Source organism: Sarcophilus harrisii, chromosome 3, assembly GCF_902635505.1.
Source record: "Sarcophilus harrisii chromosome 3, mSarHar1.11, whole genome shotgun sequence".
Taxonomy (NCBI): Eukaryota; Metazoa; Chordata; class Mammalia; order Dasyuromorphia; family Dasyuridae; genus Sarcophilus; species Sarcophilus harrisii.
This window is the reverse complement of record NC_045428.1, coordinates 48,867,252-48,893,881: the sequence shown is the minus strand read 5'-3', so window position 1 is coordinate 48,893,881 and position 26,630 is coordinate 48,867,252. Positions and strand designations below refer to the sequence as shown.

The following is a 26,630-nucleotide window of genomic DNA, read 5'->3' as shown; positions in this document are numbered from 1 at the left end:
CGGAGAAGGTGCCAAATGTTTATTTGAAAATATGAAAGAGCACTGGTCTTTGTGTCAGAAGGATCAGAGTTCAAATCCAGTCTCAAACACTTACTTAGCTATGTGATCTTGGGTAACTCATTTAACCCTGATTGTATCAAAAGAATAAAGAAAAAAAAGAATGTTGTTTTTTTTTCTCCCTCTAGAGCAACATAGTTCAGTCTACTCCCAATAGTAAATATCTCAGGAAGATGAGCTTCTGTGATCCAGAACAATGTCCAAATACCACCTACTGCTGCCATGTGGAGGAAAATGCCTAATTGCCTCCTCAGTTCTTTTCTCTATTCTATTTACAACTAAAGAAGAGAAATGATAGCCTCCTCCCTGCTTTCTACCACTTCCTTCTCCTACTATATAGCTTTGAGAATCTGCTATCAATCATCTAACCTCACTCTGGCTGGATCCCTCCCCACTAAATTGAATAACTTTTGTTTAAGAGCATCAGCCCAAACTACAAATTTCAAGGTGCTTAGCTATCACTCAAAATATTTGCTTCTTTTGGATGTACTCAGTGTCAGCCCAGCCCTGAGAAGGTATTACATATATATTATATCTCTCTCATATCAATGTAAATTAATTTCCATTACATTGTTCATATACAAACTCTTTAATCCCCGAAATTCCTGTTGAACATGAGAAAAAAAAAAGAGCTATTAATGGCTTCTTTTCAAATTTGTTCCCATTGTAGTGATTCTGGGATCTCCTCAAATATAAATCCTAGCCATGTTGTTATATTCAGTCATTTCAGTCATATCCAACTCTTTGTGACCCCATTTGGGGGTTTTCTTGGCAAAGATACTGGAATGGTTTACTATTTCTTTTTTCAATCCTACCCATAAGATTTATTAACTGAAAGTGTTAATTATAGTCTAAGTACTATTAATGCTATCTATTGTGACCCTGAACAAATGATTTAAACTTTCTGGATTGCCATGTTTAAAACATAGAAATTCACAGAATCTCAGAGTGGAAGGAACTTGAGAAGTAATCTACTCTAACCTGTACTTGACACATCTGACAGATCACTGTTCTATCATACACACTACTGATTAGAGAATTGGGAAGGGGGAAATATATGTGTTATGGAAATATTGGTGATTATTATATAAATATGAAGAGTAGTGGAAAATCAGGAGTCAGAGATTTCTCTTCAGACTCTCAGCATGCTGCCAATATGAGTCATAAGACTTTGGACAAGGTTCATAAAACAATGACAATAGTAATCTAGTGTTTGATAAATCCAAACACCCCAATTTCTGGGATAAAAACTCACTGACAAAAATTGCTGGGAAAATTAGAAATTAGTAAGGCCGAAACTAGGCACTGAACCACAGCTAACACCCTATACCAAGATAAGGTTGAAATGAGTTCATAATTTAGACATAAAGAGTGATAGTATAAGCAAATTAGAAGAACAAAGGATAGTCTACTTCTCAGATCTGTGGAGAAGCAAGGAATTTGTGGCCAAAGAAGAACCAGAGTACATTATGGAATGCAAAATGGATAATTTTGATTATATTATAGAATGCAAAATGGATAATATTGATTATATTAAGTTTAAAAGGTTTTGTACAAACCAAACCAACACAGATAAGATTAGAAGAGAAAGCAATAAATTGTGGGGGGGGGGGGATATTTTGTATCCAAGGATTCTGATAAAGGCCTAATTTTTAAAATATGTAGATATTTTATACTCAAATTTATAAGAATACAAGCCATTTTCCAGTTGATAAATGGTCAAAGGATGTGAATAATTTTCAGATGAAGAAATTAAAACCATTTCTAGTCATATGAAAAAAATGCTCTAAATCACTATTGATTAGAAAAATGTAAATCAAAATAACTCCGAGGTACCACTGCTCACCTCTCAGATTGGCTAAGACAACAGGAAAAGATAATGATGAATATTGGAGAGGATGTGGGAAAACTGAGATACAAATACATTGTTGGTGGAGTTGTGAACTGATCTAGCCATTTTGTAGACTAATATGGAATTATGCCCAAAGAGATATCAAATTTACCTTATATTCAGTCTCTATTGGGTCTGTATCCCAAAGAGATCATAAAAAAGGGAAAAGGACACACATATTCAAAAATGTTTGTAGCAGCTCTTTTTGTAGTGGCAAGAAACCAGAAACTGAGTGGATGTCCATCATTTGGAGAATAGCTGAATAAATTCTAGTGTATGAATGTCGTGGAATATTATTGTTTTATAAGAAATGATCAGCAGGATGATTTCAGAGAGGCCTGGAGAGACTTACATGAACTGATGCTGAGTGAAATGAGCAGAACCAAGATAACATTGTACATGGCAGCAACAATATTATATGATGATCAATTCTGATGGACATGGCTTTTCAAAAATGAGGTGATTTAGGTCAGTTCCAATAGACTTGTGATGGAGAGAGCCATCTGCATCCAGAAAGAGAACTATGGGGATTGGATGTGGCTCACAATATAGTATTTTCACTTTTTTGCTGTTTGCTTATATTTTTGTTTTCTTTCTCGTTTTTTTTTCTTTTTTTTTTTGATCTGATTTTTCTTGTGAAGCATAATTGTGGAAATATGTATAGAAGAATTGTGCATGTTTAACACATATTGGATTACTTGCCTCTAGAGGAGGGATGGGAGAAGGGAAGGAGGAAAAACATTTTTACAAGGGTGAATGTTGAAAATTGTTTATGCATATAAATGAAAAGCTTAAAAAAAAAAGACTTTGGACAAGTACCATAATAACGCTGAACCTCATCTGCAAAATGGGAATACTGTTGCTGTTAATTCCTGACAAGGGAATTGTGAATAAAACAGTCTGCATACTTCAAGGCACTTTGTAAAGATGAGGTAGTTTTATTTTGATTACTACTAAAAATAAAATGCTCAATTTGTCTGTATTTCCCCCGTTGATTTTTTGGTGTTTTTTGTTTTTATATTATGTTAGTTTATTAATTTAGCCCTCCCTTCTCCCCTACTTAAAGACTTTTCCCTGAGGAAAAAAGGATGAAGGAAACAGAATTTCAGCAAAACCAACCAATATATCAGCTGCTTTTAGTATTCCTCAGTCATAATCTCTCCCTCCTCATCATTGAAAGGAGAGAATTACATTTTCTCAAGTTTTTGTAGAACCAAGCTTACCTCCTAACGTGAGATTGTGCTTATGAACATGGCTTAGTGGGAAAAGAAAAATATCAGATTTGTATTTAAGATTCAAGATTTGAATTCTGACTCAGTCATTAGCTCTCTGTGGCCTTGGGTATATTATTTTCCTTCTCAATGTGTCATTTGCCTCATTGACAGGATGAAGGGGATCACTTAGGTGATTTATAAGCTACCTTTTAGCTCTAGATACTAAAATCTGATGAAAAGCAAATTGATTAAAAAAAAAAAAAACAGTGACAAAACCATCTTGGCTTGAAAATACTGGGATATGACATTAGCAAGGTATATAAAACTGGTCTGAGAATCAAAGAGTCATCAGATTTAGAGATAGCAAAGCCCTTGGAAATCATCTAATTGAATTTACTTATCTTACAGATAAGGAAACTGAGAGCCAACAGGGGAAGGAACCCACCCTTTTGACCTCAGGTTTTCTCATTTAGTCTAGGATCCTTTCTACTCTAACATACTACTTTTCTTCCTATAGTTTTTGGTGATTTACCCAAACTGGAAGTCTAAACATCATCCTGTGGGGATTAGAAATCTATCAGATATTATTTTTACAAGGTTTTCATGAAAAGTAACCTTTAAAAATTAAGTGGATCAAGTCATTAACATGTTATGTCTTCAATTTTTGGTAAACATACTGCTGGATGTATTAAATGATTAACAATAATAGCAAATATATTTTTATTATCCCAGAATACACTTACTGCTATAGAGTTTGTTTAGCAAAATAATTATAATTCAATTACTGCCTACTAAATAATAAGCAATATTTTCATATGAATTCTTCAACTGTCACCTTTTTCCCCCAAGCCAAATATAAGTAACTATAATATGTTTTTATAGTCCCTTCCCTAAGTGCCTAGCTAATATTCCAGTGGATAAAATGATGAATGTCACTGAATGCATGAAAACACTCTGGTGCTAGGTAACATTAGAATTATAGAATTTAAGAGCTGGAAAGGACCTAATGCAATTTTTAATGGGATCAGAACATAAGAAGGAAGGTAGCAATTTGACTTTTATGAGCAATCAGCAATGAATGCGCAAAGTACTGTAAATGGATAGTATTCAGTGTACCAGATGCTGTCAATCAATATTTACAGCATTAATGGAGTTTCTGAGCTCTTAGTACATCTTAAATTAACATCATTATGACTTAAAATTTGAACCAGTTGGGCATCAGATTCCCATGATTATAAAAAGTAACAAAACCTCAGTAGAGAGGATTGCTAGAAGAAGTTGTCCATTAATATTGCCAGAGAAGTGGTAAGTGTTGTCATTTCACCATTAAAGATGTCAGAATGTACATCCTATAACAAAATGCAAATAGAAAATGTTTAAGAACAGTAAACAAAAACTGCCAGTAGCCCATCTCCCCCGACAACTATTTATTGAGCTATTTGTATCTTTTAGTTTGCCATATAATTCTATGACATTAAAACTATGTCTCCTTTACCCGTGAGAGCCACAACTAACAACAAACCAGAGCACTAAGTGTGATTTTCTCATACTTCTTGATCACTGACACTATGCTTTCTCATTTTTACCAAAACAAACTGCAAAAAGTTTCTAGTGTATCAAAACTGAAATATAATCAATACAATTCTGAAGAGCATCATTAACCTCATGACCTCTGCTTCTCAGTTCCCCTGGTTTCCTTAAAGACTCGGCTCAAATGCTACCCTCTGCAAAAGGCCATACCTAATCTTAGCAACTATTAGAGCTTTCCTGGCTAAGATCACTGTCCAACTACTTTGTATAGATTTTATCCACATGTCTATTTTTTTGCATGTTGTTTCCCTTATTAGAATGTACAATCCAGCCCTGAAGTCAGAAGGACCTGAGTTGAAATTTGGCCTCAGACACTTAACACTTCCTAGCTGTGTGACCCTAGGAAAGTTACTTAACCCCAATTGCCTCAGGGAAAATATTTAAATCCAGAATAGAAATAAAATAGAATAGAAAAGAATAGAAATTATTGGGGTGAGATGACACTTTTCTTCACATCCCCTGAATTAAGCACAGTCCCTGGCATATAATAACTACTTAATAAATGCTTCTTGACTGATTATATTCAAGACACTGTGCCAAACATTAGAGATGTGAAAACAAAACAACAATGAACATATAAACAAACTCTGCTCTTAAAGAGCTGACATTTTATGGGCAGAAAGTGCAAATCAACATAAAAACAACTAAGCATGTACTTAGTTATATAAGTGATGATTTGAGGAGGAGGGAAGAACCACAGAGGGATGAAGCATCTAGAAGCATCTGGATGGAACCTTTTAATAAATGTTAATATGAGGGTCTTCCTTCCAAATTGATTCTTATTTTTTGAAGGCAAATTATTGTGCCTCAATTCTTACTGGGCCTTTAATCATTGAATGGGCGTTATCTCAGACCAAGACATGGGAAAGATCTTAGCTTAAAAAAGCCACAGTCTCCCACTATATGGGTTGGGGGGTGGCGATTGCCAGTCCTCCTGATCTATGTCTTGTGGATGGATTCCCATGATTCTGGAGGAGAGAGTGAAGCTAATGACTACAGCCTTGCCTCACTTAAATCCAATACACTTGCAAGTCAAGACATAAGGACAAACCACAATAACAAGAAGCATTACTACCAAGAGTAACTTTAAGAGGCCATTTGGTTCTACCTCCTCCTTTTTTTCAAATGAGGAAATTGAGTTTCAGAAAGGAAAAAGAATTTGCCAAAGTCCATCCATGCAGTAAGCTGCAGAGACAAGATCCCAACTCAGCTCCTCTGTCTCCAAATATGGCTCTATCTGCCCTATCATTTCTCTTTCCCTTTTGTTCTTTCTTCACTAGTTTTTGTTTCCTGAATTCCTGTTCCCTGGAGCTTTTTAAGACATGAAGGTTTCAATCAGTAAAGTGCAAGGACTATTGATATATGTCATTGATATAGTAGCCAGACTTAGAAACAGAGATGCTCAAAAAATATGGGATGTTATCTACTCAAGGGAATTATTTACATAATAAGTAGTAAGAGTAGAAGAAGTTGTCACTGGGAGTATTGATTTCATGATGCCAAAATAATCAATTCAGTGGAAAAGAAGAAAAAATATTTCAAATTCATTGTTTGGCATCACGTAGAAACCCCTTCCAGCTCAATGAGTTGGTTTTTTAAAAATTTTTAAAAATATATTTTAATTATTTTTTAAATAATTGTTAAAGTATGGTATAAAATTTTCTCAAAAAGAAACAGAACAAAATATTTTGCTACTCTCCAAGTTAACTTCAGATAGTTACTATTGATTTCATTTCCAGCAGAGATTACAAATGCAAACAAATGTGAAATTATGAAGTTCAAGTAAAAATTTTTTTTCTCATTTCATTCTGTGACTCCCAAGATACACATGTACATACTGTTTTCCTTGGCTAGACTGTAAGTTCCCTGAGGTCAGGGACTGCTTTCTCTAGTCTGTTCATATCCTTAGTACCTGGAAACACTCCTTAAACATAACAGGCACATGATAAATACTTATTGATTGGTTTATAAGAGTATGATCCTTTATCATTCCTGTAATGACACTGACTTGTATCTATTAGGTCTAGTGATGAGATGAAGATAAATCGTCTCAGAGGTTTTAGTGTCAAAATATATTGTCATTGTTGAACTCTATGTGACTCAGTGGACTTTTGTCCATGGAATTTTCTTGGTAAAGATCCTCGAGTGGCTTGACATTTCCTTCTCTGATATGTACCCATTTTATAGATGAGGAATTGAGGCAAATGGAGGTTAAGCGATTTGCCCAGGATCCCACAGTTGGTGTCTGAGATTGGATTTTAATTCAGATCTTTCTGACTCTAAATCCGGTCCTCCATTCACTATGCCACCATTTATATAATATGTCAAAGTGGACATGTGCCAGAGTTCCAATAATTTCAAACTCTATCTAAGGTATGACAGAGTTGAGTTGGATATTGTTAGAATTCTCCTACCAAACTCAATATGAACTTAAAATAATAACTAATAGATAGAATGCTTTAAGTTTTGGAAAGAGCTTTAGAGATTATCCCATATGCAACAATCATAACAATTGAGTAAAGCAGTTATTATTTTCAATATTTTATAGATGAGGAAACTATGAGAAACTTTAGTGATTTGTTCAAGGTAACACACAATCAGAGTTTGAAGTAGATTTTGAACTCAGGTCTTCTTGATTCCAAGCCCTGATCTTAACTGCCTAGACACTCGTCTCCTAGACTTAATCTGCCACAACTGGAAGAGCCACAGATTCCCTAGCCATGTTCTCAATTCAGGTACTAATTCAGGAGAATAATGGTTTGGTTAAAAAATTGATTTCCAAAATGTTTGTACAGCTCTTTTTTTGTAGTGGCAAGGAACTAGAATACAAGCAGATGCCCATCAGTTGGTGAATGGCTGAACAAGTTGTGGTATATGAATTTAATGGAATATTACTGTTCGATAAGAAATGATGAGAAGGCTGATTTCAGAAAAGCCTGGAAAGACTTACATGAACTGATGCTGAGTGAAGTGAGCAGAAGAACCAGGAGATTATTGTACACAGCAACAAGATTATGGGATGATTAAACGTAATGGATTTGGCTTTTTCAACGAGATGATTCAAGGCAATTCCAATAGACTTGTGATGGAAAGAGCCACCTTCATCCAGAGAGAGAACTATGGAGATTGAATGTGGTTCAAAGCATAGTATTTTCACTTTTTTTTTGTTGTTGCTGCTGTTTGTTTGCTTGGTTTTTTTCCTTATTTTTCCTTTTGATCTGATTTTTTTGTGCAGCACGACAAATATGGAAATATGTTTAGAAGAATTGCATATTTTTAACCTATATTAGATTGTTTGCTGTCTTAGAGAGGGAAAAAATTTGGAACATAAGATTTTATATAGGTGAATGTTGAAAATTATATTTGCATGTGTTTGGAAAAATAAAATACTATTAAAATAAATGAAAATTATATCCTTTGTGAAAAATTAGATCTAATCAGAGTGAACTAGTGAAGAATAACAAATATCCAGTGCATCCATGATAGAAGCCAAACCAGGCAGGTAATTAAAGAGCTGAGGGATGACAGCAGCTTAGAGTAGAAAAAGCAAATGTGAAGGGATAGGAGTGGGATGCAGGGTTCAGGAAGAAAAGTATTGAATTTGGAGACTAAGGGTCTTAATTCAAATAAAACTACCAAAACTACTAATAAATTGGTACTAACCAGGTAATAACAGTAGTAATCAGGTAATAACTTGATACTAATCAGGTATAACTTCCCCTCTCTGGTTCTTGGTTTTTATTTATTTGTAAAATGAAGGGTTTGGGGTCTATTTTGGCTTTTAGTCCTGTGTGCCAGGCAGTTGTTGATGTCAAGTAAGATCTATTCTTAAGGTTACACTGGCAGGCAGGCAGATCTAGTTGAAAAAGAGGTAACTGTGAGGAGTCTAGCCAAGTACTCAGTGTCTGGGAGATCTAGTAGCACTACTCTGGTTGGGATAAAAGCCCAAGTTCCCTTATAGCTGGGGAATATTGACATGGGATGGAATAGTAAAAATCACCCCAAAACATGATTCTAAAACTGAGACAGAAGGTCATGGGAGCTAGATTTAGAACTAAGGAAAGTAAAGTTACTTATATAAGTAGCAGAATTGACATTTGAATTAGATTTCAAATTCTTGAAATTCAGGTTTCTTCTGTACTACTCTTTGTTTTTAGTGGAGAAGCATAAATACTGTTAGATGAAAGCCAGCTGTTAATGCTGGCTCTGCTAATTCTGTGACTTGAGGCAAAGCACTTAAATGAGAAGAATCAAAACAGGCTCTTACTTCCTCTATTTCTTCAGCTTAGACAATAGATTATTTTTTTGTGCTTGATGTGGGGAAAAACCTGCAGGAGGGAGGAGGAATGATTCCAGCTAAATTATGTCCAACTTTTCACCATCCCATTTGGGATTTTTTTGACAGAAGTACTAAAGTAGTTTGTCATTTCCTTTTCCAGTGTGTACCCATTTTACAGATAAATTGAGACAAACAGGGTTAAGTTGCTTGACTAGGATTACACAACTAGTAAGTGACTCAGGCTGGATTTGAACTCAGAAAGATGAGACTTTCTAGTTCCAAACCCAGTGTTCTCTCCATTGTGTCGCCTAGTTGTCCATATGACACCAGTTAGCAGTATAGAAAAGCAAAGACTGGGTTGCAGAGTTTTCAAAAGGGGTGGTACTGAGTGTAAGATAAGAACTGTAAACTAACAGATAAAATAGAAATGCACTAATACACTGTTGGTGAAAGTATGAATTTGTCCAACAATTCTTGAAAGCAGTTGGGAAGTACATGACAAGGGGGAAAAAAGCAACAAATATGCATACTCTAACTCAGAGATCCCCATAACTTTATGATCCCATATCCTCAAAGAAGTCAAAACCAAAAGAGAAAATTCACAAATCTATAAAAATCCTTTAGCAGCTCTTTTTCTGGTGATAGAGAATGTGATTCTAAAGTAGTACCATCAATTGGAGAATGATTAACTGAATTATGATTTATTAAATAATGTATAAATAAGAAACACTGAATGTAAAGAATTTGGAGAAGCACAGAATAATCTATATGAATTAGCATAAACAGAAAAGGGAAAACAAAATACATAATTACCAATGCAAAGATAGTATAGTGGATAGAGTATCAGGTCTGAAGTGAGGAAGACTTGAATTCAAAACCAGCCTCGCACTTATTGTGTGAACTTGGATGAGTCACTTCGCCCCATTTGCCTCAGTTTCCTCATGTGTAAAATAAGCTGGAGAAGGAAATGTCAAACCACTCCAGCACATTTGCCAAAAAAAACAAAAACAAAAAAACAACCCAAATGGGTCACAAGGATTTGGATATGACTCAACAACAACAAAAGCAATGCAAATAAAAAAAAAAAAAAGAACACTAAGTCTGCCTTGAGTCTGAGTAATTATGACAACAAAGATAAACCACAAAGAAGAATTGAAAAATGTACCTGCCTTCCTTCTTTGAACATATGAAGGTGACAAAAAATTAAGAAACATACATTTATTAAGCCCTTATAATGACAGGCACTATACAAGCACTGGATATACAAAGAAACATTGAAAATGGTCCTTACACTAAAAATTAGAAATTAAAAATAAAAACCCTCATTCTTGAGTGCTTCTTCCATGAAACAACTATTCCCCCAATATTTTCTCTGTCATTTCCTTATGGAAGTTTTCCTTGCTAGTCTGTCAGGTGGCCAGTTTCAAATCCCTGACCAATTCCTAGTCTTAGCCTTAATACAATGCCTTTATTGGTCCCACACAGCTGCTCACCCTGAAAGAATTCTAAGTCTAATACCATCTGCCCCTTCACGATGACAAAAGGTCAATCAATGGGATGACTAAAGAAAAAATCAAGTTTGGAAAACTTGAAGTGCAATTTTGACCCATATACTGTTAATATTGAGCAAATTCATGGAGTAGCCTCATCATGCTATGTAAATACACCTATTTTAGAAACTGTAACATTTAAAAAGTTCAAGAGATAATTTCTGGATAATTAGTTATTTTATTAATAAAGTCAGCATTTTAATAAAAGGGGAGTGGAGCTCTCAAATGACAAAGAATCTCACAGAAGGGGCAGGCAGGCTCAAGGGTTACATGACCTTGGAAAAGTGATGTTTTAGAGGGCAGCGATCAACCCTGATTAGTTAAGAAGGAGAGAATGAATTTTATAATGAGGAGCTAGGCAATTCTAATAAACTTGTATTATATCATTTACTTCTAAATTACCCCAAACTGGGACAGTCTAAACAAAGAATTCATCCCCATCTAAACCTCAATACAACCCCATCTGAGTAGGATCTGAACAAGATTGGTAAGAAAATTAACAGACCTCACCCAGAGAGAGGACTGTGGGGACTGTGATTCGCAACATAGCACTTTCACTCTTTTTTTGTTTGCTTGCATTTTATTTTATTTCTCTTTTTTTCTTGTGCAGCAGGATAATTTATAAATATGTACACATATGTTGTATCTAACATATATTTCCCATCTTTAACATATATTAGAGTACTCATCATCTAGAGTAGGGTATAGGGGAAGGAGGGAAAAATTGGAACACAAGGTTTTGCAAGAGCTAATGTTGAAGAATTGCCCATGTTATGTTTCAAAAAATAAAAAGCTTTAATTAAAAAAAAAGAAAGAAAATTAACAGATCTCTTTATCAATAATGTCCTTCCAGAGCCTGAAACTTTGAAATGAGCTTTATAGAAAAGGGCGAACTCTAGATCTTCCCAAATCATTGGTTATTAATAATTATTTCTCTCAACAGTAATATCTTGGAATTAAAGCTCAGAGAAGACCTCAGAGCTGGGAGAACTCATGTTCAACCTTTACTCTGAAACAAGCTCCCTATTTGGCCCTAGTTTAGTCACTGAGACTTGCTCAGTGTCTTAGACAAATATCTAAGACCATCGGTTACAGGAAATGTGCTGACCTGTGTGGACAGAAGGAGTTTCCTTACTAAAAGTGTCCTTCTTCCAATGAAATTGAAAGTTCAGTCCTTATCTCTTATGGAATAGACACTACCCTAAGCATTTAGGGCTACAATTTTCCAAGTCTGTATTCACTTTTTTTTTCCTTTCAATTCCACTTAGCAAACATTTACTAAGCACCTTCTATATACAAGATATTGGCTATACATGAGGATAGAAAGCTTTCTACCAGAGAAAGTAATAATAATAATAATAGAGAGCATTTATATGGTGTCTTCTGTGTGCCAGAAATTATGCTAAGTACTTTACAGATACCTCATTTTATCCTTACAAAAACCTTGTGAATTAGGTATTATTAATATTTGTATTTTACAGATGAGGAAACTGAGTCAAATTTGCCCAAGATTGTACAAGGTAGTAAGTGTCTGAGACTGGATTTGAACTCAGATTTTCTTTATTCCAAGCCTATTCATCAGCTACTTCACACTTATTCCTTCCACTATACCTTATAGGTGTATAAGAGTACATGATTTGAAATCAGGAGAATCCTGACTCTTATACTACCTATGTATGTAACTTTAAGCAAGTCACCCCCAAAGAATCAAATGTTGTATCTAAAATGGGTTTGAAAATTCCTTCCATACCCATTTATAGGGTCTGTGTGAGAAAACTACTACAATCTTTAAAAAGTATAGAAAAGGGAGCTACTATTATTGCATATCACATTACACTCTCAAGGAGTTTACAATGAAATGGTAGGCACAGAAATATGACACAGAGGAAAATAAAATTTGTTTATATAAACATGTGGAAGTAGTTTAGGCAACACAATGGATAAAATGTCAGACCCGTTGCCAAGAAGAGCTGAGGTAAAATCCAGCCTCAGCTATTACATTCTGTGATATTAGCAACTTGTTTAATCTTTGTAAAGTCCTCAACACTTATTAGCTATGTGTTGCTGGACAAGGTACTTATCTATATTTGCCTCAGTTTCTCATTTGTAGATGAGGAATAATAATATTTACAGGGCTGCTGTAAGAATTAAATGAAATAATGATTGTAAAGCATTTTTATCACAGTATCTCACCTAGTAAGTACTATATAAATGGTAGCTATTATTATTAGTTATTATTATATAAATCTACATAATTCCATTTCTCCCCTGGCTGGCTACTCTGGGACTTCTCTCTCTTCTCCACCATGTCTGGAAAATCCCCTTTCCCTTTTTAGTTTCCTTTTTTGTGCTGTCTTCCCTCATTTGATTATAAGCTCCTTGAGGGTAAAGACTATCTTTTTTTCCATAGCTTTTATCATATTAACAATGCTTGGCACATAGTGAGTATGTAATAAATGTTTATTGACTGACTGACCAAAGGAAAGAACCCATTAAAGCACTACTTTCAGGACAGATCATTTGCATTTTGGGAGAGGAAGTTTATGGAAGGCAACATGGAAGAGATAATATTTCCATGGGGCCCAAAAGGGAGAAGGAAACCTCAGTGTATAAAAAGGGAGGAAGTCTACTGTACCCACATACAATGGCTTGTGCAAAGGCAGTGAAACTAGAGTGAGCAGGAAAAAGGAACAGAAAACATCCTGGTCTGTCTATAACATGAAAAATAGGAAGAGGAATAGTAGGGAACAACAGCAGGCAAAGGGAGCTGGAGTCAGTCAATCAATCAAAACATTCATTATGCATCTACTATGTACCAGGCACTGTGCTAAGTGTTGGGGATGTAGAAAAAAGACAAAAGCCAAGCCAAATTCACAAAATAATGATTTTAAATCAGTCTGAGATAGTGAAGGACCTTGAATGCCAGAATTAAGGATATCCCAGCAAATAGACAATGAGGAGCAGTTAAGTAGATGAAAGGGGATCAGAGTTATGAATTCTAGCACCTTTCCAGACTTTTGAGGCACCTAGGCATTTCAGAGGATAGAACAGTAGGGCTGGAGTCAGGAGGGTTTAAGTTCAAATCTGGCTTTAGATATTAACTACCTGTGTTGACCTGCCTCAGTTTCCTTATCTGTAAAATGGGAAAAATTAGAGTATTCAACTCCCAGAATCGTCACAAGGATTAAATGAGCTATTTATAAAGTATTTTTGTAAAATTTAAGGTACTATGTGAATTGGGTTATTAATTATTAATATTTTATTATAATTATTATTATTTTGTATGATAGAATGACTGGGAAAAAGATCATCAACTGAGTTAGAAAGCTTTTGTGTCTAAACAAGAAAAAGTGAGGACCTCCTGAATTGGTGAGGTTACAACAGAAAGAGAAAAGAGAGAACAGAAACAGGAGATAGTGCAGAGTCTGAGTTGACAGAACTTAACCATTGATTTAGTGTCTATCATAAGATGTAGGGAAATGGTGGTATTCACCATTAAGAGGGTATTCTATCCAGGGATTCGGGGACCAGATTGTTTGGACATGGTCAATGTGGGAATTTTATCTTTCTTGACTGGATAGTTTTTGTTGTTGGTTGTTGTTGTTTTAGGGAAAAGATGATGAGTTCAGCTTGGAACAAGTAGAGCTTGGGGTATCATTGTTCAGGTGAAAGTATCCAGGCAGCAGTTAGAAATGTAGTATTGGAGCTCTGGTATAAGTTTCTTTTTACACTGAAATGTAAATGCTGTAATTTTTCAACTTTTTATAATAAAAATAAAAATGGCATTTATATAAGGCTTAAATGTTTGTAAACTGATTTACAAATATTACTTCATTTTTATTCTCACAACCACCCTGAGAGGTTTTATTTTTCCCTACTTTTTTTTTCTCTTGTATTGCTCTTTATTCATCAATTTTCCCCACACACCTCTGGCCATAAGTCATGATGAAGTTGGGCTTTGGTTAAGAGCCAGGATTCAGTTGATAGGTGTAAAAATCTATATTGCTTTGACTATCGACTCTTTCACTTTCGATTTTTTGGTAGCATTTCTAACCATATGACTTATCATGAAAAATCCTTAGGTCACCTGATATCCCCCTGAGTAATCTCCTTCCAAACCAGAAATCTGGAAATGAGTCCAACTGCCCACAATTCAGAAAAGTAATGATGGAGAGAAATCTATACTTTCTATTGTTATTCCTGTGGTTATAGATTAAAACCACAATCACTTCAGCATTTCATCATTGCTTGTTCTGTACTAACATATGCTGCTTTGGTAGGGGGCTGGAGGTGGTGGGACTAGGTATCAGTCACATAGCCCTACTTCCATTCATATACCCAATGTCCATGCAGAAGAGTTCCACGGTAAGCCCTGTATACATGGTACTGAAAACCAGTTTTTCTGTCCTTGTTTTTCTCTCCTGCCAGAACATATCGCTAAATTCACTTTCATTTCTCAGATCACATAGAAACATACTAATGGAGGCTTATGTTCCACACTCAATAACTCTCACTCCTTATTGATGTATTCATATAACTCTCACTTAGCTCCCAACACCAAGGCTCTAAACCACCAAACAGTATCCTGAAGCATCCTAGCTACTTCCCGATGTCCCTAAGGACCTTCCACACAATGCAATCATTTTCTCCACTTTTTAGTCAATGGTGAGAGAGATGGAAAAGATTTTGAAAGGAGAGAAGGAAGGAAAGAAAGAGGGAGAGGAAGAGGAAAAGACATTGATCATGTTCTGTCTTCTCAAGATTCTTAAAAAGATAAGAGACAGAATGGCTAATATGACAGGAAAAGGTAATGATAAATGCTGGAGGGGATGTGGGGAAACATTAATAAGTGCCATTCTGGAAAGCAATTTGGAACTATGCCCAAAGGGTCTATAATATTGTGCATAACCTTTGATCCACTAGTATCACTACTGGGTCTATATCCCAAGGAATCATAAAAAAGGGAAAAGGACGTATACATGCAAAAATATTTGTAGCAACTATTTTTGTAGTGGCAGGGAACTGGAAATTGAGTGGGTGCCCATCAGTTGGAGAATGGTCAAATAAGTTTTATATATATATATATATATATATATATATATATATATATATATATATATATAAAGATAATGAAATATTACTTTTTCATAACAAATGATAAACAGGCTGATTTCAGAAAAACATGCAAAGACTTACATGAACTGATGTTGAGTGAAGTGAGCAGAACCAGGAGGACATTGTACACAGTAACAACAAGATCATGTGATGATCAACTATGATGGACTTGGCTTTTCTCAACAATGCAGTGATTCAAGACAATTCCAATAGACTTGGGATGGAAATCATCAATCCCATTCAGAGAGAGAACTATGGAGATTGAATGTAGATCAAAGCACTTTTTCTTTTTGGTCTGATTTTTCTTGCATAACATGACAAAGATGGAAATAAATTTTTAAAAGATTGAATATATATAATCTATATCAGATTGCTTGTCTTGGGGAGGAGGGAAGGAAGAGAGGGAGAAACATTTAGAAAACAAAGTTTTACAAAAATGAATGTTTACATGTAATTGGGAAAATAAAGTACTATTGGGGAAAACATTTTTTTAAAAAGATGAAAAAACATAAAAATATGCCATGAAGTTAGCTGTCAGGGATATATAGAAATCTTCCCTACACTCATCCTCACAGAAGGATTATGAAAACTATTTCTGAATATTTATCACAATTAAAAATCATTTATCATTGTGATTTGATTCATCTTCTCAGCATCCCCCATTAAGAATTATTTATTCATTAGGAAGTATTTTTGCATGTCTCTAAAGATTTATAAGACATAAATCAAAACCACAATCACTTTTTGACATTGATCTAATACAATTTTTCTAATAATTATAGGCTTAGCATTTAGCATCTTTAAGGAAATATATACAAGATGAAATGATTAATTGTTCATCCATTCAGTATGGTTTGGGGGAAAAGCATGAGACTGAGAAGATCTAGCTTGAAACTCCTAGCCTCCCCCTATGTCACAGGTCACATCTGGGACATTGAGAAAGTATTTAACATCTGCAGGCCTCAGTTTCCCCATCTGTAAAGTGAGGGGGGCCTGAAAGGTTCTTCCAGCTTTATATCTTTGATACCTCCAAACACTCAAAAATTACATATCAGTTGTATATGTCAGTCATATGCAAGATGCTGAGCTAGATACAGTAGAAGATACAAGGAAGTGTAAGACACAGGCCTTGCCTCCAAAGAACTTACATTTGGGTAGGAAGATGCACAAATACATGTACACAAATCATTATGGTAAAAGGTGAAAATACAAAAAGAGAAATAAATAATAAGGTTCACAAGATCATTTTAGTCAGGGCTAACCAAGGAAATCTTTGTGGAGGAAAAAGTATTTTAATTTGGCCTTAAAATTGTATACATGTAAACGATTGCTTGGTCAGGAGGGGAGAGAGTGAAAGATTTGGAACACAGGGTTCTGCAAACATAAATGTTGAAAACTATCTTTGTATGTATTTGGAAAAATAAAATACCAGTAAAAAAAGAAGGATTTGGCCTTGCAGAAGAGGTATAAATTAAAGAGGTTAAATTCTAGGCCTATGTTCTAAAGAGATCAAAGAAAGAAGAAAGAGGCCTGGTATATATAATTCTATATCTGGAGTCAGGAAGATGAAAGTTCAAATATTGCTCCTGAGATTTAAAGGGTGTGTTTCTCTAATCAAATGGTATTGTCTCTTGGAGCTTCAGATAAGACTTATCTATAGAGTGGAGGGCCACTTGAGATAATATATGTAACTGCAAACCATTAAGGTGATATCACCTTAATAATATAATAATATTATCATTAATTATTACTAAATAAATATGATCATTGGGTAATTACATTATTACTATCACTGTTATCCAATGGGTTGGAGCTTGTGAAATGAGATTATGCAAAACTGGAACTAAAAGTATACAGTCATCAAAATATATTTCATCATAATCCTTCTGTCCCTTCTACTTTTAGAATCAGAAGTGATAGAGGTCCATCTAGAAGTCAGGCAGGAAAGCCCAGTTTAAAACCTTGCCCTAGATATATTCTGGCTGCGTAATCATGGGCAAGACACTGAACCTCTCACCTCTCAATGCTTCTGGCAACTCTTAAAGGCAATATAAATTGTAAAAATTACTGAGCTATGTCAGTGAAGAGTATCAATTATCCACATTGACGGTGGATAGTTAGTGGCAGTGGACAGAGCAGCAGACCTGAAATCCAGACCTAAGTTTAAATTCACTCAGATATTTCCTCAGATCACTTAACTTTTGCCTGCTTCAGTTTCCTTATCTATAAAATGGGGATAAGAAGAATACCTACTTCCCAGGGTTGTTGTGAGAATCAAATAAAATAATAAGGCATTTTGTGGGATTGTAAGGCGTTTAGCACAGTGTCTGGCACATTAGCTATTATGATGATAATGATGAAAACTCAGATCTAAAACTTCCTAAACTCCCTCTACACCCCGCCCCCAATTTTTTACTACTTAACAAAGAGACTAAATACTGCAGAGGCCTACATATTGACGCTATTTTTAGCCTTAAACCTACATTTGTTTAGGTAGAACATGCACTAACATTCTGTCTAAATTCTGAAGAAATCCCTCACATCTTACAATTATAGGCATGTAAGTTTCTAGAACTGAGGAGAGGAAAACAAAACATTCGTAAAAGATGAAATCTTTATGTGAGATAACAAATGGAATGAGACACCTACAGAAAAAAAAAACAAAAAAAAACAGTCATTTATAAAATGAGAGAGCTGGACTCTGGTTTCAAATGTTCCTCCCATAGCATCATCCTATGATCACACCAGTTGCAGGAAGAAATTGGTAAATTTTGTGGCAAAGACTTATGGTCTGTTAAAATTGTAAAGCTTTTTAAAAATAAAATTAAAAGTCTCGAAAGATGAATAGTCAATGGCAGAACCCAAAGTAGAACTCAGGCTTCCTAAACTGAACATCATCAGTGGAATATAGGACTGTCAACAGAAAATTTTACCTGTTACCAAAAATTCACCATCTTTTAAATCTGTATTGATCTACTGCACCAGAGATAGCAGTTGAATTTAGTAGCAGGAGTTAACATACTTTGTGTCATAGTGGGTCATGTTATTTTTCCTCATTGATTATATGTCACCAGGATAGAGAAAAGGAGTCCAAGCTCTAGAGAAGAGTGGGAGACTGGAGACTGGTTTCTATTTCTAGACGCTTTCATTTCCTTTCTATTTCACTTTTAGCCATTAGTCAGGCTACCCATCAATCTGTGCCTTTCCTAGGAAATGAAAAGGGCTTAACTATTGACCGAGTGATTAGCGGTTCGGTTGCAGATGGATATGTGTGACCTGATACAGCTCCAAAGGTGACCATCGGATTGCAAAATAAAATTAGCCCCGTGAGTTTTTAAATGATTTACTTTGCCCCTCCCACCTTAGCTTCTCAGGGAAGGACAGAGCTATTTAAATGCACATGGGGACACTAGATAAATTGATTTATTCAGATAGGAAGTGTAAAATATGCTCCTTTTGGAGCCAGAACACCTCGATCCATTTCCTAGCCTCCTCCTGACTGCCAGGGTAATTTTGAGTAAATCACACTGTGCAATGGAATGGCCAGATTAGATCAGAAGCACCAAAAATGTGATCCCATGAGGGCCACATCATCATCATCATCATCATTTTCATCATAGCTAACATTTATACAGTGATTTCTATGTGTTAGGCAATGTCCTAAGCACTTTATTATTATCTCCTCTGATTTCACAACAACTCTAGGAGGTAGGTATTATTACCCCCATTTTACAGATGAGGAAACAGAGATAGAGTTTAAGTTATTTGTCCAGGATCACACAGTTAAGTAAATGCCTCAAACCCGATTTTGAACTCTGTTTTAGAGTTTGAGTCTTTGCTGGATTATCCTGCAATATCTCAGTAGGGAAATAAAGGTAGTGTTGGTGCTTTTTTGCCAGAAATTACTTTACTTTACTTTACTTACTTAATGTAAGTAAGTGCACATTTTTTTGGCGAGTCAAAGGACAAATATTCCAGTATTCTAGGACTGACACTCTACCCATCAGCAACACTCCTTAGTGAAGAAGGAATCATATTAAAATGTAATTGGGGAATGTTTTATAATAAAAATAGATGATGTTACTTTGTGGTTTTCTAAGTCAATATATGTTCACCGGGATATGCTTATGTTCCATTTCATTCTCCTTTCCCTTAGCCCCCTTCCTATTTGAGCTTAATACCACTGGAGTAGATATGGTCCTTTCAAGTTCTATATATGTATGATCCTACAGATCTAAATGCATAGTAACACTTTTAATATTCCAAATCTTCGCCCTGATCTTTAATGTACCCCACAGAAATAAGTGACAACAGTAGGATGCTGTTACAGCATGACTTTGGATTACACAGATTTGGATACAATGAGTCACATCGTGTATCTTGGAACACAACAGCATAGAGTTGTAAAATCATAATAAAACATGATTATTCTTTAAAATGAAGGCTAGTCCTTTCTTCTAACACCAATATAATAAAGGAATTTCAGTAAGAGTGGAGCTGCTTCACTTCTGCCTTTGTATACCCAGTGCCTACCATACAGTAGGTACATAGTTAATGCTTGCAGATTGAAAGATTATGGGATTTAGTGTCAGAAAATATGGACTCAAATTATGGCCAATGTTTACATAGTGCTTAAAGGATGGAAAAGTACATCAGATGTTATCTCTTTTGATTCACATAATAACTCCACAATATATTATTACTTCCATTTTACAGATGAGGAAACTGAGATTAAAAGTCTTTAACCTTATCAGAGGCCATAAAGATAAGAAGTGAGTGCCTGAGGTGAGATATGTCTTCCCCATTCCAAGTAAAATCCACTAAAAGAATCATGCTCTTCAAGGTAAGAGGGCAGAGTTGTACTCACAATCTCTAAGGCCACTTGGATCCTGAAATTCTATTTAATATACATTAGCCCAATTTTGTATCCACTACTCACTTAATTGTTGTCTATCCTTCTGTTACTTCATTCAAAGATGTGCACTTAACTTACATTACAACCTGTATTGGGACTTGCAAAAATCACCAACACTACTTTTATTTCCCTCCTGGAAGGTTGCTGAGTAATCTAGCCCAAGACTCACTCTAAAGTGATCAAAGAGTCCCAAATCAGCAGATTAGATAGCTTTGTTTCGGGGTTTAATGAATTAAACTGATGTGTATTCAGTCATAGAAACCTAGATCTAATCATAAGAATAGCTAACATTTACTTAGTGATTTAAGGTTTGCAAAGAACTTTACAAATAGTGTCATTTGTTCCTTATAACAACCCTGGGAGGTAAGTGCTATTTTTATTCCTATTTACCAGCTGAGGAAACTGAGACACGGAATTGCCCAGGCTCACAAACCTAGAAGTATCTGAGGCAGGATTTGAATTGAACAAGTCCGGGTATTCTTCACCTAGCTGCATTTGAACTGCTAGGAACCCAAAGATCATCTAATTCAAAAATATAGTGATTTAAGGTTTGCTAAGAACTTTATAAATATTACGCCATTTGTTCCTCACGACAGCCCTGGGAGATAAGTGCTATTTTTATTTCTATTTACCAGCTGAGGAAACTGAGGAACAGAATTGCCCAGGCTCACAAACCTAGAAGTGTCTGAAGCAGGATTTGAATTTTAACAAGTTCAGGTATTCTTCACCTAGCTGACACTTGAACTGCTAAGGAATCATCAAGATCATCTAATTCAAACTTTTCGTTTTCCAGATGAGGAAACTGAGGCCCACAGAGATTAAAGTAATTTGCCCAAGAGGAACAGAGCTGAGGAACCATTTACTCCGAGTTGGGCTTCCACATCCCATCCCTCCACGGCAAGTGAGCAAAGTAAAACAAAACACAACATCTCCATCCACTCCACCCGAAACCCATCAGTCTAAAACTCTAGGCTGGAAAATAATTTCTTAATAAAGAAATTAACTGAAAAAGCCCAAAGTTCAGAGCCGGTGGTGTCGATTACATCAGCTGGGTAGGAAACGTCAGCGTAACTGCAAAACAACAATGTTCGCGCCTGCTTGGCAAGGGGCACCCCGGGCCCGGGATTCCCGAGCCTAAAACCCCGGTGGTCCCACATCCGCACGCTGTCTCTCTAGCGCGTCTCTGGGACTGTGTGGTCCCAGCCAGGCTGGCCCCCGTGGAAGTTTGCACCGAGTGAAGAAGTCCGTCTCACATCATCACCATCAAAACAAACATGAACAGCGCGTCGCTCCCTGGGTGACAATGGATTCCCGTCTGTCAACGCGAGCGCCCAGGAGGGCAGAGCTGGGGACCGGCAGCACCGGGCTGCGGACCCCCGGCCCCGCCAAGGCCAAGAAGGATGCCGGGCGGGTTAACTCGAGGCAACGTCGCCCAGCCTCTCTCCTGTAGGACTAATGACATTTCCAGGTGCTTGCCGGGCCCCGCGGGAGCCAGCCCCGGTCCCTCCCCTGCGCCCAGGCAACAAGTTTCCCAGGCGGTGAATGTGACGAACGCGTCTCGGGGAGGAGGGACACACGACACTCACCGTATAGCATGGCCCCTCCAGTTTCGTGCAAGAAACGGAACCGATGGTTTTTGAATAACCATATCGTGAGGATGGTCAGAATGAGAAGGAAATTAAAGACCAGCAGCTCCACCGCGCCCTGGTGCTGGAACTGAGACTCCTCTTTGGGGGACAGGAATCGGAGACTCCCCATGGCAGTTCCTTGAGGGGCTCGCCCGAGCCAACAACCAGGATGGAGGTGAGCCGCCCGCTCCCTCAACAACTTTTGCAAGAGAAGTCCGGGGCAGGAGATGTACGTCCCTGGTCTGCAACCACATCCACTTAGTCGCAGCTTCAAGGCATACCGCCCCAGCTTAGTATTCAGTTGCCTTGCAGTTACAACTTCCTGTTTCTCTCTTAAAGCAGCCTTGTCTCATTTTAGTTTTTTAAAAATTTAAACTTCAGAGTAGTAGTACATCCCTGAATATCAGTATCTTTAAGCCACGTGGTCCAGCCGACGCGTCTTGAATATTACCTCCCTTTTATGAGTGAATGTTTCCAGATCTTAGGTGATGAGTGACAGGTTCCCAACTGGCTCAGAGAGGTCTTCCTCCAAGAGAGTGACTTTTGAATTGGAGTGTTTTCCTTGCCTTGCCTTTCTTTACTTAAAAAAAAAAAAATATATATATATATATATTTTTTTTTTTTTAATTTTTTATATATATATATAGAAGAATTGCACGTGTTTAACATACTGGATTACTTGCCGTCTAGGCGAGGAGGGAGAAAAGAGGAAGGGAGGGGAAAACATTTAGAACACAAGATTTTGTAAAGGAAAAATGTTGAAAATTATCCGTGTACATATTTTGAAAATGAAAAGCTTACCATGTTTAACTTATATTGAACTACTTGCCGTCTAGGGGAGGAGGGAGGAAGGAGGAAGGGAGGGGGAAAATTATATTGGACTACTTGCCATCTAGAGTAGGGCCTGGAGAAAGGGGGGGAGGCAGGATTGGAACACAGGGTTTTGCAAGGGCTAATGTTGAAGAATTGTCCATGCATATGTTTTGAAAAATAAAAAGCTTTAATTAAAAAAAAGAAAATGAAAAGTTTATTTGAAAAAACAATTTAAAAAGTTGGTAGTGGGAGCAAGTGGAGTCAAGAAGACAGAGATCCAAGTCCCACTTATGGCAAAAGTGTGGCTATAGAAATCACTTAATCTCTCAATGTTCTCAATGAACCCCTTCAGAATTATAAATCTCCAACTTCTTCAATCCGTATATGGGATCTTGGAACTGAATGAGGGAGGTTATAAAATACTGATTTGTTATGAGTGTTTGCTTAATTATCTATTTTATATATCTACATACCCAGGGTCACATAAAAATTTATTGGTAGAAAACGAGTCTCAGAGAACAAAAATTACTCCTCTCCTTAAGAAGCCTTGATAAACGGAAGAGAAAGGGCTGACTTATCGGTAAACAGAATTTCTTATACCAACAACTTTGCTATGTTGTGGGCGTCTTTACCTGTGATCCAAGACTGTGAATTTGGAACTCTTAATATTTGGTCATTGTAATTGGTTTCCTTATCTTAAGTAACCTATTTTATATACTTAATATTATTCTGAGAAAAAGTCCATATTCTTCACTAAATTACTAAAGAGTTGCATTTTACATACACACACATACACACACAGTGTCAATGAAACCACAGATTTAATTCCTAATTACTTCCCCTTTTAAATTATTTTCTTCCAAATCAGGAGAAAGACCACCTAAGGTACAAAAGTCAATGCCCAAATCCAGGATAATTATTTGAAACCTAATAAAGATCTTACAGGTCATGTAGTCTATGTCCCTCAGTTTACAGATGAGATCATTAAAAGCCAGGGGAAAGGACTATGTGAATATGGAACTCTTAATATTTGGTAATTGTAATTGGTTTCCTTATCTTACGTAACCTATTTCATACACTCAATATTATTCTGAGAGTCTATATTCTTCTCTAAATTACTAAAGAGTTCTGTTACACACACACACACACACACACACACACACACACACACAGTGTCGATGAAACCACAGATTTAATCCCTAACCACTTCCCCTTTTGAGTGTTTTTTTTTTTTTCCAAATCAGGAGAAAAGACACCTAAAGTCCAAAAGTCAATGCCTAAATCTAGGATAATTATTTGAAATTTAATAATGAGCTTACAGGTCATGTAGTCTATGTCCTTCAGTTTACAGATGAAGTATTTAAAAGCCAGGGAGGCTCTGATTTGTTCACTATTGTCACTTAGGTATTAAGAAGATGAGCTGGGATTCATTAGAAGTCGGGTTTATTCCATTCACTTAACTGATTGGCTCTAAATCCAGTGAACTTTCCACATCATGTTGCTTCTAATCATGCATCCGAGCACAAAAGAGGTTTTTCCTCCTCAACAAGAAGTCAAACAACATGTTGATTTGGCTCAGGTTTTTGTCATGTTTTGTTTTTAGTAGAGAAATGAACATTTATATAGTCAGTATCCATGTAATAGTCTTACATAATTAGTAGCAACTGGGGCAGCATTTCTCTTCTGAGCAGGAGTGCCCAGAGTAGTTGAGCATTTGTTAGCATAGAGCACAGACTGAAATTTTTCTATGATTTAGTATAAATGTAAAGTGACTTGTCCAAGGTCATATACTTAATATTAGAGAGAAAATTTCAATCCACATAGTCCAGCATATTATGTTGTCCTTGTCTCTAAGTCAATTTTTTAAAAAGAAAAAAACCCTTTATTCTTCATCTCTTTCCCAACATATTTTACTCTTCCCTTCCCCCACAACTGTGTTCCTTGGTTAAATTAAGAAACAAGAACAAGAAAAATTTAAACAAAAAAAATTAGTTATCTGAAGATCAAAACAGCAGACATATTTAGCAAACATCCCCTATATATATATATCCTTATATTTCAAATCAGAGAGGACTTTCACCAGAATAATCAGACCTTAGGGAAGCTTGAGACAGATTAAAAGCCTTCATCCCTGTTTTGGGCAATAATACAATGGCAGCCCTTGAATGAAATGATTTCTCTGGAATAAAAGAGCTTTTTTAGTAATCACTTCTTTCTGAAGAAAAACACCCGTACTTTGCTTTGTTAATTTAGTTGTCTCTTAACTAGAGGTCCAAATGGTGAAATAGACAAAATTCTGATCTAAACACAATTTCTTCCTAAATCATTATTCTGACCTGTGTTTTGTTCATATAATTTATAATAGAAAGCAACTGGTTCTTTACTATTGGAAAGTAAATTTTTCTACTAGCCTTTGGTATTTTTTTTTAAATTGAGAGACATAATTGTTGTTTAGTTCTGACTCCATTTGGGGTTTTCTTGGCAAAGATACTGGAGTAGTTCACCATTTCCTTCTTCAGCTCCTTTCACAGATGAGAAAACAGGCAAACAGGTTAAGTGACTTTGCCAGAGTCATACAGCTAAAAGCATTTGAGGTACTATTTGAGGTACTCTTAAAAACAAACATATTTTGAGTTGTAGCTAGCTGATGAAGTAGATAGAGCACCAATCCTGAAAGATTAATCTTACCTCAGCCATTTACTATTTGGGTGATCATAGATAAGTCACTTAATGTGATTCTCTCTCTCACCCTCCTTCCCTCTCTTTCTCTTTCTCTCTCTTTCTTCTTCTCTCCCTTCTTTCTTCCTTCCCTTTCTCCCTTCCCCCCTTAAGTGTTTATGTGTGTCTGTGTCTCTGTTTCTCTCTGTGTGTTTCTGTCTCTTTCTATCTCTGTCTATTCCTCTCTCTCCATATGTATGTGTATACTCTTTTTAAAGTATATTTGAAAATAATTTGAAAACTACATTTCAATATAATTGGTTCTCTTTGTAATCCTATACATTTTATTCAAACCATTTAAACATATTATTCTGAGCAGTCTATATGCATCCCCAGACTGCCAAAGGATCCATGACACAACAAACTTTTAAGGATAGTGGATAGAGAGCAGGTCACAGGATTCAGGAAGCCTTAGGCTCAAGCTTTGCCTCCTACACATGCTGGTTATGTCTACTCACTGTCTTAAGAAGCTTCTTAAGAACTTGCAGAGAAAGTGCTGACCTAGATTGGTAGAAGGTATATCACAGACTTAACCACTCTGCCTAATTGCCTGTATCCACGTGTCAGTTAGCAAATGTCAGCGATATAAAATTGATCACAGAATCATGTAATTTAGAAACGTCACGTAAGTTATTCTTTTCTGGAGAGGAGTTCAGATGAGCGAGCAAATCTCTTCCTGTTCCCTTCCTTCCTCAGTCAGCTCACTGATAATTGGCTCATCTTCCCAGAAAGTCTGGCTGGTTTTCGATATCCAATTCCGCCGCTGACTTCCTCGATGATTTTAACTCGGCAGGGTGTGTTGTGCTTTCTGCCCCAGATGTTCCCCAACACACTCTCCTTTTTTGGCAAGCACATCTAAG

At 36.2% G+C, this 26,630-nt stretch overlaps 1 protein-coding gene across 1 annotated transcript in view; it reads right to left on the bottom strand.

Annotated features, from left to right (window-relative positions):
• Window positions 1-22,778, bottom strand: part of SLC9A9 (solute carrier family 9 member A9) — a 709,438-nt gene extending 686,660 nt beyond the window's left edge. The window contains exon 1 of the mRNA XM_031957809.1: window positions 22,198-22,778. Within this exon, the coding sequence (XP_031813669.1) occupies window positions 22,198-22,369 (172 nt within the window). The 5' untranslated portion in view covers window positions 22,370-22,778. The remainder of the gene's footprint in view (window positions 1-22,197) is intronic.
• Between the last annotated feature and the right edge of the window lie 3,852 nt (window positions 22,779-26,630).